Source organism: Lissotriton helveticus, chromosome 1_1, assembly GCF_964261635.1.
Source record: "Lissotriton helveticus chromosome 1_1, aLisHel1.1, whole genome shotgun sequence".
In the NCBI taxonomy this organism is placed as follows: domain Eukaryota; kingdom Metazoa; phylum Chordata; class Amphibia; order Caudata; family Salamandridae; genus Lissotriton; species Lissotriton helveticus.
This window is the reverse complement of record NC_136057.1, coordinates 279,295,078-279,310,464: the sequence shown is the minus strand read 5'-3', so window position 1 is coordinate 279,310,464 and position 15,387 is coordinate 279,295,078. Positions and strand designations below refer to the sequence as shown.

Sequence of the window (15,387 nt, the reverse complement as noted above, 5' to 3'; positions counted from 1 at the left end):
CCCCGAGTCATTAAGTTTACCAGACATCTTTAAATCAGCCCAGGCTTTTTCTTTTAGTTCCTTCTTTCTAAATTTCAGTCGGATTATAATTAGATATGGCTTCTCTAATTTCAGAGTCCAATCTTGGAGTCCCTTTCAGAGCCATTAAGAGTTGCTTATGAGCCTTCGAGCAATCATGATTAAACCATCCTCTCCTGAAAGTATCCCTATCTTGGGTCTCGCTGGTTACGAGAGAATTTACAGATTCAGTGACATGCTGAAAGGTGCGTATAATTTAATTGGGGGCTTCTTTGGGGTTTAGAAAAATCTCCAAGAGTCCTAGGTTATCCTTGCATACAGTTTTTAAAAACTTAATATGGTCATTTTTTTCTCATTTTAGCTGCACCCCTTATTTTATTTATTTATAAAGTTTTATATAGCGCAAACTTGATCCCCTTGGTTTTCTGTGTTTTTATCGTCAAATCCTTCTTTTGATTACAGTACCTATTGACCAGGATATCAACTGTGAGTGGATTATGATCACTATGACATTTAAGTGTGACCATAAAATTAGATATCACAGCCGAAATTTAAGAAAAATCGATAGTTCTCCAAGCCTCTTTTTGTAAATGTTGGCAAGTAGTGGGACTCTGAGTCACTCTGCTGTACAGAAGAGAGAAATAAGTAATATTTCATGACAAGCCTATTCAAATACTCCTCATATAGGTTGTGTTTAAAATGTGGGTGACATTTCCCTGCTATATCCAAACAGCCACAAACATTTGCACTGAAGTGTCTGCAGAGCGTGATATTAAAATCTCACATCCATAATATTGGAATTGGAGTATGTAATTTCATCAAACGTACATCTAAATCATATTCAAAGCCTTTTACAAATGATATATCTGTATGGTTGAAAACAGTATCTTTAATAGAAAGATTAGCACAATTTACTGATACTAAAACTGCCAGCTCCCCCACTAGGTCTTCCCTTGTTAGATTGAACAGCATGGGTACAAATAGAATAAAAACCATTAATATGAAAACCCTCAGAAGGCCAGGTTTCGTAGCAACAAACAAAATCAAATTCATACACAAAAGATAGCCAATCTTGCTTGGGTGTTCGATAGTTGTCGTTATCGTGAGTTTGATTAGGTGGATCAGCGACGATGGATCGCAATGATGATTTCAGCCAATGTACTTTTGCCGTCAAGTGGTGTCAGTCAATATCGTTCAGATGTTGAAGTAGGCCATACGTATTACTAACTGTGGCATTAAAATAATCCATTGTCAGTCTGGTTTCTAGTACAAGCTTTCCCCTACTTTATGGACAAAAGTTAAAAGACTTTATGGTGGTTTGTAAAAATGCAAAACAACAGTTGATGGACAGAATGCAGAACAATGTCATACATTCACCCCAGTACAGAGATCTGGGCCTAAATCCATCGTTTTTTGCTCACCATGCCATTCCAATTTGAACCCAGCCATATGCAAATCAGTCCTGACCCTGTGCCCCATGGGAACAGTCCAGCCCGAACTGCCAAGCCAGGTCCTCCCTGGACTGGAAACAAGCATCCAAGGACCGGTTTCGGGCTTTCAGCCCTCATCAGCCTGGGTAGCTTGATTCCAGTGGCATGGAGAGCACGGGACTCACGTCTGAGCATACCCGTCCCACTCGGGGTGACAAATGCAAAACAACAGTTGATGGACAGAATGCAGAACAATGTCATACATTCACCCCATAACAGAGATCTGGGCCTAAATCAATCGTTTTTTGCTCACCATGCCATTCCAGTTTGAACCCAGCCATATGCAAATCAGTCTTGACCCCGTGCCCCATGGGAACAGTCCAGCCCGAACTGCCAAGCCAGGTCCTCCCTGGACTGGAAACAAGCATCCAAGGACCGGTTTCGGGCTTTCAGCCCTCATCAGCCTGGATAGCTTGATTCCAGTGGCATGGAGAGCACGGGACTCACGTCTGAGCATACCCGTCCCACTCGGGGTGACAAATGCAAAACAACAGTTGAAGGACAGAATGCAGAACAATGTCATACATTCACCCCAGTACAGAGATCTGGGCCTAAATCCATAGTTTTTTTGCTCACCATGCCATTCCAGTTTGAACCCAGCCATATGCAAATCAGTCTTGACCCTGTGCCCCATGGGAACAGTCCAGCCCGAACTGCCAAGCCAGGTCCTCCCTGGACTGGAAACAAGCACCCAAGGACCAGTTTCGGCCTTTCAGCCCTCATCAGCCTGGATAGCTTGATTCCAGTGGCATGGAGAGCACGGGACTCACGTCTGAGCATACCCGTCCCATCCTCGGTAGCTTGTTTCCGGTCCAGGGAAGGCATGGCTTGGCAGTTCGGGCTGGACTGTTCCCATGAGGCACAGGGTCAGACTGATTTGCATATGGCCATGTCTGAACTGGGGTGGCAGAGTGGGCTAAAGAACGGTGATGGATTAAACCCAGATCAGTTGACTGGGGGTGAGTGCTTGTATTGTCAACGCTCCGTCCATCATTTCCTTTGGTTTTTCTTTGTTCGCCATAAGTTGGCAGGGTATGCTCAGACGTGAGTCCCTTGCTCACTTTGCCACTGGATTCAAGCAAGCCGGGCTGAAGACGGCTGAAATGCCAGAAACCGGTCCTCGGTAGCTTGTTTCCGGTCCAGGGAAGGCATGGCTTGGCAGTTCGGGCTGGACTGTTCCCGTGAGGCACAGGGTCAGACTGATTTGCATATGGCCATGTCTGAACTAGGGTGGCAGAGTGGGCTAAAGAACGGTGATGGATTAAACCCAGATCAGTTGACTGGGGGTGAGTGCTTGTATTGTCAACGCTCCGTCCATCATTTCCTTTGGTTTTTCTTGGTTTGTAAAAATAGCCAAGTGGCATAGCTCTGACTCCCCTTGCATAATATCAGTCAAGTGTAATCTACACAATAACCTTTCCACCACCAATGCATGCTGAGTTGTTTTTAATAGCTACAGGCATTCTAATGCACACGATTTGAAGACGCATAGTGTACAATAAATAACCAAATAGTCTAAACTAACAACCTCTGTGCATGCATACTGATTCTGTGATACGGGACATGTCTCCATATACCATCTGCAAATTGGGGATTCTCTGATGGGTTTTGTCCAACACTCATTTATACAAGTATAACTATGTTGGGAAGGAGTAAGGCACCTGCCAGTTTCTCTACTCTGTGAAAAGGTTATAGATTTATCACGGGTCTTAGAAAGCCTACTGAGTGTGACCCTAAAAAGAGGCCTGTTAGGTATGATAAACAAAGCAAATTTCACTATTGTGCAAGGCAATGAGACTCATTGTAGCAACTGTGGAAGGATGAAAGTGCTTGGCCAGTTTTGCTGGCATTGCAATACGTAGGTCATACACAGATCTTACCAGGGAAGGCTAAACGTGGTGAGCTATCTAACTGGCCATGGACACTCACTTTAATTTAGAAAGTCTCTTTAACTCATGTTTATATACATATTGTTTAGTGCCACTTTAGCACTTTGGCTCTTTAACGGACACCAATGTTGACCAAGATCCATTTTTGTCAACTCCAGCACTGAGGATTATACAGCCACCCAGCTGCAAGCTGATATTGATCCTGAAAGGTCTGTCTGGCTAGCTATTCTTCCATCTCATAATTTAGAAGTCTTGGAGGAATATCATGCAAGATCAATTACTAAGGCAGAAGATCATCCAACCATTGGATTTCACTTACTCCTGAAAGAATTCGGACTTCTCGCATCAAGGAGGTCACCGGATTTTGAAATTTAAATAATTTACTTCGTTTTGGTCAGGACATGACCTCAAGTAGATCGTTTGAGAATTTGCTTCAGTCTTTTTTTTTTTACACCTGAAGATCTACAAGCTATTTCTTATCAATGTGAGATTTTGAACTTGTGTTTGGGTCTATACACTCTCAAAAGCTTATATAATAACCACAATACCACACTGTAACCCCCCCCACACCCACCTTCCAAGTCTCAGTTCAGCCAACCTTGGTGATGCTGGCATTTAAACATCTGTATGTCTGCGACTACCTCAGGCCTCCACCCAAGCAAGCTCCCGGTCTTACCTTGACCCTCTTGCCTTCAATGTTTAAGGATCGCACAGTGAAGTCCACCCCGATGGTGTTGTGCTGCTTCTCACTGTACATGCCAGACTTGAATCGCTGGACCACACACGTCTTCCCCACGTTCGAATCTCCAATCAAAATGATCTTAAAGAGGAAGTCAAAGGGGTCGTCATCTCCGGAATCAGAGGCTTGCATGGTCCCTCACATCCCCTGGACAGGACATAAGAAGAGCAAATCAACAGAAGTACTGGAATGCTCATGATCCTTCACCCACAACATGTCCCTTGAGTGTGCATGCCTAGATCCATGCTGCCCTTCTGCATTAATCAAGGAATTAGTCAATGCCAGAGGGGAGCACCTGTTCAATGCGCTTTTCCGAGCCTATAGTATGGTATAGATACATTATACTGCAGCTACATTGTGTTAAAAACCACCAAACACACACAAATCCATTGTTTTCCACTGTACTCAGGACATAAATGTCACTCAAATCTTCCACCTCATCTACTGTGAGCATGGGACTTTCCCAGAACCACACCTTAGTGCTTAAACACGACAAAGCACAACACATCCCCCTACAGAACCCTATGCATTACCTATGGCACACGTTACACCCATCCCACATCCTCCACTTTATACAATTACAGAAGTTCTACCTCCCCTCCATTGTGCATAAATATTTTCTTCACCTTCTCTGTGTTCTGTGCAGAGCATTTTCTCCCTATCATCCAATCAATCCCATCTGCTGCACACGGTGTGCAAACATATCACAGACATGCATCACACCTACTCAGTTGCACTCTTTGCCCAACCATTTCTCACACACCACACCCCTCTTGAATCTCCATTAATGCGCACTGTGCAGAATCATCAACCATTCATGTTATGTGCAACAACCAACCACAGGCATCACATCAAAGGCCATTGTGCGTACCTATCACCTGCAGACACCACACACATAATTCAGTGTATGCATTATAGTTCTGCAGCACCTCTTCTTTCCCTCATTGATTCACACCTTAGGGCATGAGTTATAAATATACCTATCACTGTTGAATTTCTATGGTTTTGTGCATATAAAATCTGAACCTAACCATAACATCCCACTAACCTTTGTTTTTTAGTGTTTTAGTTCTCGCCCCCCAAAAAAATAATAATCGCCGCTCACTTCCAGGGTCGGATTGGGATCACAATTCGGCCCGGGCACTGACGAAAAAAGTGGCCCACATTCAAGAGGCGTGGCCCATATTTAAGGGGCGTGGCCCACATTCAAGGGGCGTGCCCTTTCATGAAACACCATTTGCACAGACAAGGAATGAAAGTGGGAGGATACTGTTCTTGCACAGGACACAGGGCCAAAAATAGCAAGGCCCCTTTCTGTCACAAAATTATTCCAGCCCTCCAGCACAGGAGCACCTGAAAAGCAGCAAAGCCCCTGCTATTACTAACCTACCCAGACCTTCAGCTCAGGAGCACATGAACAGAGGTAAGGCCCCTGCAATTAGTAAATTAATCAGCCCTCCAGGCCTCAGGAAAATGTCCTGGCAGGGGAGCACAAAACACAGCTTTCTGGGTCATCCAAGGTAGCCAGGTAGCCAGGGGGGAGGCTGAGGTGAAGCTGGAGCATGGGAAGTGCCTTCCCATTGTGTTCTGGCAGTTTGAGTGTTTACCATTTACTGTATTATTACCCTTGTACCTGTGTATGGTACCCCTTTGTAACTTGCACACGTCACTTTTCTCTGGTATCACACTGTATGCTACCTCTCACTTTTGTTTGCTTTAGATACTTGCACAAGTGCCACCATTGCCTACGTAACGTTTGTTCTTGTGCTGGATTGTCTGCCATTTATTGCAGTATTATACCTCTACTTGTACTTTGTACGCTTTTGTAACCTGCACACATATCACTTTTTCCTCCTGTAATGTACCGATTGCTACCTCATGTATTTTGGTTGCTCACTATTGTCACTTTTGATTCATGTAACTTAACGTTTGCTTTTGTAATTTGTCCACTTGTAATTTTTCTCCTCATGTATTATTGCGGTTACTAGTGTGAAGCGCTCTGACACCTTCGGGTAAAGTCTGCGCTATATAAGATCGCATAAATAAATAAAAGAAAAAAATTCCAAACATTACCTGGCCCCCACAGCAAGACCCATTCTTCCTCGCCCACTATGCCCTGAATGTGAAGGGCTGTGGGCGAGGTGTTAAGACTAACACCGTTTCTGGGCTGCATGGGCCCCAGGGGGGCCGAGGTGCAAATGGCTCAAAGGCCTGAGAAACACCTGGCCCCCAGGGAGGCCGATTCTTGTAAACAATCACCCCTCCCCAGCCCAGCATCAGCTTGATTGCTTGGCAGGGCAGGGGTGAAGGAGAGGCCACAGCTGACGATCGCTGTCCGGCCGCACAGCGAGGCTGCTTTCATTTTCTCTGTCTCTGTCTACGTGCACTCTGGGCCGTTTTTTTTTCTCCCCTTTCCTAGTCCACTCTCTGTGGACTGGGACGGGGGAGAAAAAAACGTCCCACAGAGGGCACTGAGGCACCGGCCCTTCGGCCCATGCCCGAATGCCCGCCTTGCCAATCCGCCCCTGCTCACTTCACAGGCGAGTGCTGCTGCAGAGCGGTGACGAACCGCTAACTATGCCTCCCAAACACTTTACTCAGACAGAGTAACTCTGTGTGAGTAAAGGGTGAACTCTCTAGTTGTTCCAGTCCAAATTTTATTTACCAAAATCCACTGTAGCTAACAAATGCATTTCGGCCATGACGGCCTTTGTCAATGTCAGCCTGTTACCCTTCATTGTACCAATATATACGTTACATTTTATTATTTCATAAAAATGAAAGATGGACTTAAAATACATTATCGCAATTTTGTCACGGCCATCTTTACATGTGCAAGTCAATGGGTAATCATGTCATTCTCCTTGATATACATCTCATTAATAGATACATAAACAATATTTTGTAAGGAAGTTAGGAATATAACATTCCAATCGGCCAAATGGCCTTCCCACAATCATTTTGCCACATAACGCCCTGAATGGGCAATTATCCCGACCCTTTTCACTCTTGGATTGTAACCTTGGTTGACCTCTCACATCAACACAAAATATGCTCCAATCTAGCCCTGAATGGGCATGTGAATCATTATACAGGTCTCTTTGTCAGACTGGTCACATTTGATAAATGGCATTAGTAGCCCTAGTCAGCCTTGGCTCTTGCCCCCTCTTCTCTGATTGTCGCTCGGATGGCATGTCTACCAGAAAGTGTGTTGAGACAGTATCACGGCGATTTTTAGCTCGTTCAGTTTCAAATTCAATTTAAATTTTAAAAACAGTGCATCAAATGTTTAATGTGAGAGCAGAAATCAATCATATTTTAAAAAACAAAGCGGCAGTAGCGGTTACCACAGGCAGCAGCACCTTTTCCAGAGTGATCTCTCCAGCGCTGCTACCGGCATTAGTAGCCGTAGTCAGCCTTGGCTCCCCCCTTCTCTGATTGGCACTCGGATGCCGTGTCTACCAGGAAGTAAGTCGAGCCAGTATCACTGCGATTTTTAGAGCGGTCAGTTTCAAATGCAATTTAAATTTTAAAAACAGTGCATCAAATGTTTAGTGTGAGAGCAGATATCAATATTTTTAAAAACAAAGCGGCAGTAGCGGTTACCACAGGCAGCGGCACCTTTTCCAGAGTGATCGCTCCCGCGCGGCTATGGGACCAAAGTATGGTGCTGGTAATCTTAGACATTTCCACCCTCTATACAAGTCTAAGACATGTAGATGGTTTGAGGGCAACTGAACATTTTTTAGGAATGAAACCAATGAGATTTTTGAGGCACAATAAGATGATGCTTAAAGTGATGGAGTGGTGCCTTACAAAAAAAAAAAAATTATGTTTGTAAGTGAAATGTTCCAAAAAGAACAAGGAACGACAATGGGCAACTGCTTCGCCCCCAGTTATGCTAATTTACATCTGGGCTGGTGGGAGGAGCAGGTGCTCAGAGGGCAGACGTTGGAACATTGGACAGAAAATGTTTTAATTTGGTTAAGATTTATTGATGATGTTTTCGTGTTTTGGCAGAGCACGGAAAAAAGTATAGACCTTTTCATCAATGATTTGAATAGGAATGTCTTGAATCTGAATTAATTTTGTGGGACACTATGGCAAAACGTCTATAGACATCCTAGATGTAAGAGTACTGGTAAGAGGAGACAAATTGGAAACTACTGTTTTCAGAAAACCCACGGCAGGTAACACAATATTGTATGGGGTTAGCTCCCATCCAACACCACTCATTCGAAGTATCCCTTTTGGAGAGTTTTACAGGATAAGAAGGACATGTAGTACTCTAGACGATTATGAGATTGTGGAAATGGAGATGAGAAGTCGATTCATGCAGAGGGGCTATCCATCTAGAATCTTCCAAATGGCCCCGAAGAAAGCAAAAACACTAAGTAGAGAAAAAGTGTTAATTTAAACCCTCCAAAACAGCAGAAATGAAAAGACATAAAAAAAGGAGATAATACACACAGGTTCATAACAACTTGTAACACTAAACATAACAAAGTAAGGCTTATTTTACAGAAGCATTGGCACCATATTAGAGGTGACCCTACAATGGGACCATACACAAAGAAATATCCTGAAACAACAAATAGAAAATCAAAATCTTTGAAAGATTGTATTGTAAGAAGCAAATATCAAGAGAATACTGGAAATCAGACCTGGTTACTACAAAGAGAAGGTTTTCGAAAGAGTTTAAAATGTAAAGCCTGTCACCATAGGGAGAACCTCTTAACTTTTAAAACAGTTTTCAACAAAACTGTGAAAATAAGAGGTTTCCTAACCTGTAAATCAAGTTTTGTGGTATACATTTTAAAATTCTCCTGCGAGAAGACATATGTGGGAAGTCCCAAATTACCAGCTCATAAAAGGATCTTGCTGCACAGAAGAGAGATAATTAACAAAGATCGAAGTTACCCTATTGCCAGACACTTGGAGAAAGAACACCAAAGTGATCCGTCATTGATGCAGTATAGTTGCATAGCAGAGGTACCTAGAAGAAGGAGGGATGGAAACAGGGAAAAGGAATTACGTAAGTTGGAAACTTACTATATCCTTGAACTAGACAGTAAAGAGCCTAATGGATTAAATGTGGACAAGGATTTGTTCACATGCCTATATTGACAACTGCTGTAGAGTTTGCACATTCAAGAGAGACAATTAGAATAAAAATAGTTTTTAGTTTTGGAGGAGGACAGTAGGCACCAGCACTTTGCAAATTGGCAGCTAAAGAACACTAATCACAGATGCACTTTAAAAAATAGGAACTTTCCTTTTCAAATGTATTGCTCATTTTAAAATACATGTATTGATATGGAACTGTCCGGGTCAAATGTATTTTAATGAGGATATTATGCATTGGCATTGAAAATTAGGCGGTATCATGTGCAATATGATATGTTATAAAATGGCGCCTGTATAAACCGAGTGATCTGCTTTGCTTTACATCAGTAACTGTCCTCTGTCTATGTCGAATTTAAAAAAAAAATAATGTGTGTTTATTTGAATGAGATCAAAATTAGGATCAGTATCGGGATCAAGGCTGGGAGCAGCAGCCGAAACGCATAGATACCATCACCAAAAAATAAATAACATCGAGTGAAAAACCCTTGGAGTGCCGGTTTAATCTCTACTGGGAAAATAGGAGTTGCTGCTTATAGATATATATAAGCTGGCTTGGTATGTACTATGCCCAAAAGAGGTATAGTGTGCGTAGAGCCCAGTGAGCCCCCAAAGGTATGGTAGATGTTAAAGTAGATAATACCTTACTCTCAATTTAGTGGTAGCTTGGCTGAGCAGTCAGGCTTATCAGAGGGCTGTGTGAATGCATTTGGTGTACATACTCATAACAAGGCAGGAACACACACTCAATGACTGTCTCCAGACCAATGTTTGTTGAAAAATATTATTTTAGTTACTTTTATTTCTAGGAACCACATTGAACTCAGTTACAGGTAAGTAGACTTTTCTGCAATACTTTCAATTTACTGGCAATAGGTTAGGTTTGTATAGCATCAAACAATACTTTACATGTGCATGAAATGCTTTTCCGTACAGAAAGAGGTACTTTTCATGCAGAGTCACACTTAGTACAATACAGTGAGAGACCAATGCAATCTTAAGGGGAAAAGACTTGTGAGTAACTTCTAAGTTAAGTAAGCGAATGTGAGTTTCAGTCTCCGGGGGTTTTGGTTAACACAGGGCAAGGGTCGGACCAAGGTAGGTAATGCACCACCAGCCGCACTGAGGCGGACAGGTGCAGAGGTCACTAGGCCCAATGTTATCCTGAGGAGGATGGGGGCATCTCAAAGAGGCACCAGTCACAGGTAAGTACCTGTGGTTCAGGGACACAGGGCCTGGGAGTTAAGATCAGCACTGGAAGGGCCACCAAAGAGCACTGAGACTGTACCACCAGCAGCACAGGGGCGGCCAGGTGCAAAGGAGGCATATGGGTACCCGTAGAAACCGATGGAGATAATTGGTTGGGGAAAGAAGACTGCAGGCACGGTTCCGAAGGGTGGCTTAAGGAATCCCATGACTGGAGAGGTAAGTTGGATAGTGGAGGGATGCCTGTACACCATTGGTTGTGCACACCAAGGCCTGGGGGCTGAGGGTGCAGGGGTGCCTAGAGGCACCAGCTTTATTCACCTGATCTGGTTGCGGTCGAGGGGACCCCTCAGGTTTAAGGCTGCAGGATGACTAGGGGAGACTTCACTGGGTTGGTAGACCACCCAGACTCGGGCTGCAGGTGTTGGGTGCAGAGTGGTGCAAGTGTTGTGGATCCACCTGGATCCAGAGTCCTTGTGTTGTTTTCTTGCTGGACAAATCCAGTGTCCATGTGAGATAAGAGTCTTTGTTGAAGACAGCACACATCCCCGTTCTTGGAGGTTGCTGGCTGTGGGCCGTGCTGGTTTCTTGGAGTAGGGTTGCTGGAGGAGGAGACAAGTAGGTAGGGCTGAGGCTAAGTCCGTCGTCGTCTTCTCCACTGCTGCACAGCTCTTCGGTCCTTCGTCTTCTTATGTCGTCGAATTTGACATTCAGGGGAGCACTTAAATACAACATTTAATGGCATTACTGAGGTTGGGGGGCAGTAGGTAATGGCTACTGTCCCCTAGGGTGACTACACCCTTTGGGTGCCCCCACTCTTTGAGAAGAGGGGCACAGCCCTACTCCTATTGGGCCTAATTCTCCAATTCAAGATGGACAATTTTCTATGTGAGGGGTTCACCTCAGATCCTGATGACCCTGGGGGTGTGCCAGGCTAAGATGGACACTCCTACTCTGCTTACTATTTTCCCCGCCTGTCCTGCTGCCAAAAGTGGGGCTTGGACAAGGGGGCAGGCATTTCCACTGGTTGGAGCTGCCCAAATCAGCACATCACAAGGTGAGAGCCTTTGAGGCCCACCACCAAATGTTGCTGTTGCTGTTCCTGTCAGGGGATGTCTGAAGCACCTCCACCCAGAGCAGGCTTTGTTTCTGACCCCCGAGAGCACAAAGGCTCTCACTCCATGAGGTCAGAAACATGTCTGGTAGTGACTGGCTGACGGGGACCAGTCAGCCAATACACTAGAAGTTGGTAGTGCCTTCTATAATAAATCCAACACTGGCATCAGTGTGGGTTTTTTATGCTGAGACGTTTCATACCAAACTTCCCAGCTTTCAGTAAAGCCATCATGGTGCAGTGGAGTTCATAATAACAAACTCCCAGCCAATGAACTCAACATGGCTTCACTGCAATTACAAAGTCTGTGAATGGAACAGACACTGTTGTGGATTTTGCTTTTGCAGCTATGACCTCACCTGCGGGATGGTGCACCCTGCCTTAGGGCTGTGAGGCTTGCTAGAGGGGAGACTTACCCATGCCATAGGGAGTGTTGGTGGGCATGGCACACAGGGAGGTGTGCCATGTCAACTCTTCAGTTTGGTCTGCACCAAAACAAGTAGCCTGCAATGGCAGTGTATGTATGTTAAGGTTAGGCGTCTCCGAGGGTGGTATAATACATACTGCAGCCGCCAGAGGCCTGCTCTGGTCATAAGGCCCTTGGTACCAGGGGTACCTTTTACAAGAGGCTTACATGTGTGCCATTTGTGGAAACAAAGGTACACTTTTAGGAAAGCACACAAGTGCTGGGGCCTGGTTAGCAGGGTCCCAGCACACACACAGTCAAGTTAACATCTGGAATCTGCCAAAGAGTTAGGGGGTTACCATGAAAAAAGGGGCCAGTTCCTACAATATTTATATTTCCATATATTTCCTAACTATAGCTTCCCTGTAACCTTTGTTTTTTTCAGTGAATTTCTAGGTTAAAAATGTTTTATTCACTAACTAGAACAGCCGTGTAACCTTTGGTACTTTTAGTGAAAAATATATAAATACACAAGGAATGTAGCAGCGGACCTTACGATGCCGCACCTAAAACCCAGTTCCAAAAGTTTGTAAGTGTCTGTGCAGCCACACTAAAAGTATACATTTTAAATATTTATTGACAACATGTTTACAAACATACAGGACAGACGCGTTTCGGCATGTACGCCTTCCTCAATGTCAGTGTGGTCACATTGTCGCAATTCATTTAAACAGAAGACAATTGCAGGAGGAGGGTTGGATAGTAGGTCACTCTTGTCTTACAAATTTGGCCCCATCGTCTTCAAATTGACCAAACAATATATTACCCACTCTATTCATTCGTTTAGGATGTTAATTAAGGCTCCCTTTAACTTCTCTTTATTATGGGTATTCCAGTGCACTCAACTTAAATATTTTCTGAAAACACGCATTAGAAGCAACTCTGTGTCTAGATATGCTAGCTGCACAAAAGGGGGTAGCGATGGACGGAGCATCTGAACCAATCAAACACTCACACCCAGTCAACAGATCTGGGTTTACTCCATCACCGTTCTTTAGCCCACTCTGCCACCCCAGTTCAGACATGGCCATATGCAAATCAGTCTGACCCTGTGCCTCATGGGAACAGTCCAGCCCGAACTGCCAAGCCATGCCTTCCCTGGACCCGAAACAAGCTTCCGAGGACCGGATTCTGGCATTTCAGCCGTCTTCAGCCCGGCTTGCTTGAGTCCAGTGGCAAAGTGAGCAAGGGACTCACATCTGAGCATATCCTGCCAACTTATGGCGAACAAAGCGGTACAAAAGGGGGTGGCGATGGACGGAGCATCTGAGCCAATCAAACACTCACACCCAGTCAACAGATCTGGGTTTAATCCATCACTGTTCTTTAGCCCACTCTGCCACCCCAGTTCAGACATGGCCATATGCAAATCAGTCTGACCATGTGCCTCATGGGAACAGTCCAGCCTGAACTGCCAAGCCATGCCTTCCCTGGACCGGAAACAAGCTTCAGAGGACCGGTTTCTGGCATTTCAGCCGTCTTCAGCCCGGCTTGCTTGAATCCAATGACAAAGTGAGCAAGGGACTCACGTCTGAGCATACCCTGCCAACTTATGGCAAACAAAGCGGTACAAAAGGGGGTGGCGATGGACGGAGCATCTGAACCAATCAAACACTCACACCCAGTCAACAGATCTGGGTTTAAACCATCACCGTTCTTTAGTCCACTCTGCCACCCCAGTTCAGACATGGCCATATGCAAATCAGTCTGACCCTGTGCCTCATGGGAACAGTCTAGCCCGAACTGCCAAGACTGCTGTTGACTGGGTGTGAGTGTTTGATTGGTTCAGATGCTCCGTCCATCACCATCACCCCCTTTTGTACCACTAGATATGCTAGCCTGCATAGGTAAGAAGATGAACGTGTCTCTTCATGCTTTGAAGCCCAGCCTCAACCATATTTATCCTGGAATTTAAATCATGGAATCCATTGTTTTTATTTATTGTTAGGTGTGAACATTCTACCCCTAAAGGTGGTTACTGGTGCTTGGGTTGGATTACTACTCGAAGAGCGAATTTGCGATTTATGTTAAAAGTATGTGGAAAATTTTGACCAGGTTATATTTACCTGCCCAGCACTTTAATAGACGTCTTTTTCTGAAACCTCTGTTTCTGAAATATGGTACGTGTACGACAAAGGACAAGACTCGTTTGATATTTTACCCCTCAATGAAATGATCTTTTAAAAAATGTAAGTATTTTGAAAGTTTTCTAAATTTGTATTGATCACTGTTGATGGTTTAGTTTTAAGTCGTTTGTATACTATTTTTAAGTTGATCTCATTGTAGATTTGAATCTTAATAATGAACATGATTAACACAACAATCCACCTAAGGTACTCAAACTCTGAGACCTATGCACTCTATCAAAGTCAGATCTTGGCACCTCTTCTTGTTCTGTTTCACCTGGCCAGTTTAAAACAATAAACTCCCAATACAGAGGAAAACCTAGATATGTTATTGTTCTCGCTGTAGAGTAATGAGAACAACATGTTTTAAACACAGGCTCCATGTCTAAACATACTGTATAGATGCATTACATCTGGATAGACAAAGAATTAGATATCACACTTATCACATAATCATGGCTTAAAACTGGTCATTGTTAGACTGGTCGGTCTTAGTTTGGTTTTACCCCAAACAAAGTTCCTTACATCTCCTGATTTTGCAGAATTTGTTTTTGTTGGCCTTAGGACTCTGCAAAAGTTATCACTGCTAACCAGTGCTAAAGCGATTGTGCTCTCTCCTTTAAACAATGTAGTATTGGCTAACACCTAATTGGCACATTTAATGTATGTTTAGTTCCCTAGTAAAGTGATACAACTTGTACCCAGAGTCTGTAAATGAAATGCAACTGTTTGGCCTGCAGCACTACTTGTGCCACTCACTTAAGTAGTCTTTTAAACATGTCTTAGGCCTGCCATTGCAGCCTGCATGTGCAGATTTAAACTGCCCTTTCAACCTGGCTTAATTGAACTTTTTGCAAAGCCTAAACCTCACTTTTTAATTTGTACAAGTCATCCATAGGGTATGCTCGAAACAACCCATATGGCAGGGTGCAGTATTTAAAAAGCTGGGCATGTGCTTTTGAGTTTTACATGTCCTGCTAATGTGTTTAAGCCTGAATTTAAGACATGTACTTTTAAGGTTTACATGTCCTAAAATCGTTTTTCACTATTGTGTTGCCTATCTCTCCAATAGGATTACATTTACTAAGTGATAACTTTCAATTGGGAGTAGATATGGCAGCTAAGTTTGGTCTCTAAAGAATTGTAATTTCAAACAATCTTTAGTGGCAAAATTCTGAAATTGACACTTTTAGATGGTTGTGTACTAAGGGGTTG

At 43.8% G+C, this 15,387-nt stretch overlaps 1 protein-coding gene across 2 annotated transcripts in view; it reads right to left on the bottom strand.

Annotated features, from left to right (window-relative positions):
- The window catches only part of RAB19 (RAB19, member RAS oncogene family), a 133,328-nt gene that overhangs the window by 98,991 nt on the left and 18,950 nt on the right, over positions 1-15,387 (bottom strand). For both annotated transcript variants that reach the window (XM_078668181.1, XM_078668182.1), the window contains one exon: positions 4,074-4,283. In XM_078668181.1, coding sequence (XP_078524307.1) covers positions 4,074-4,268 — 195 coding nt within the window. In that variant the 5' untranslated portion in view covers positions 4,269-4,283. The remainder of the gene's footprint in view (positions 1-4,073; positions 4,284-15,387) is intronic.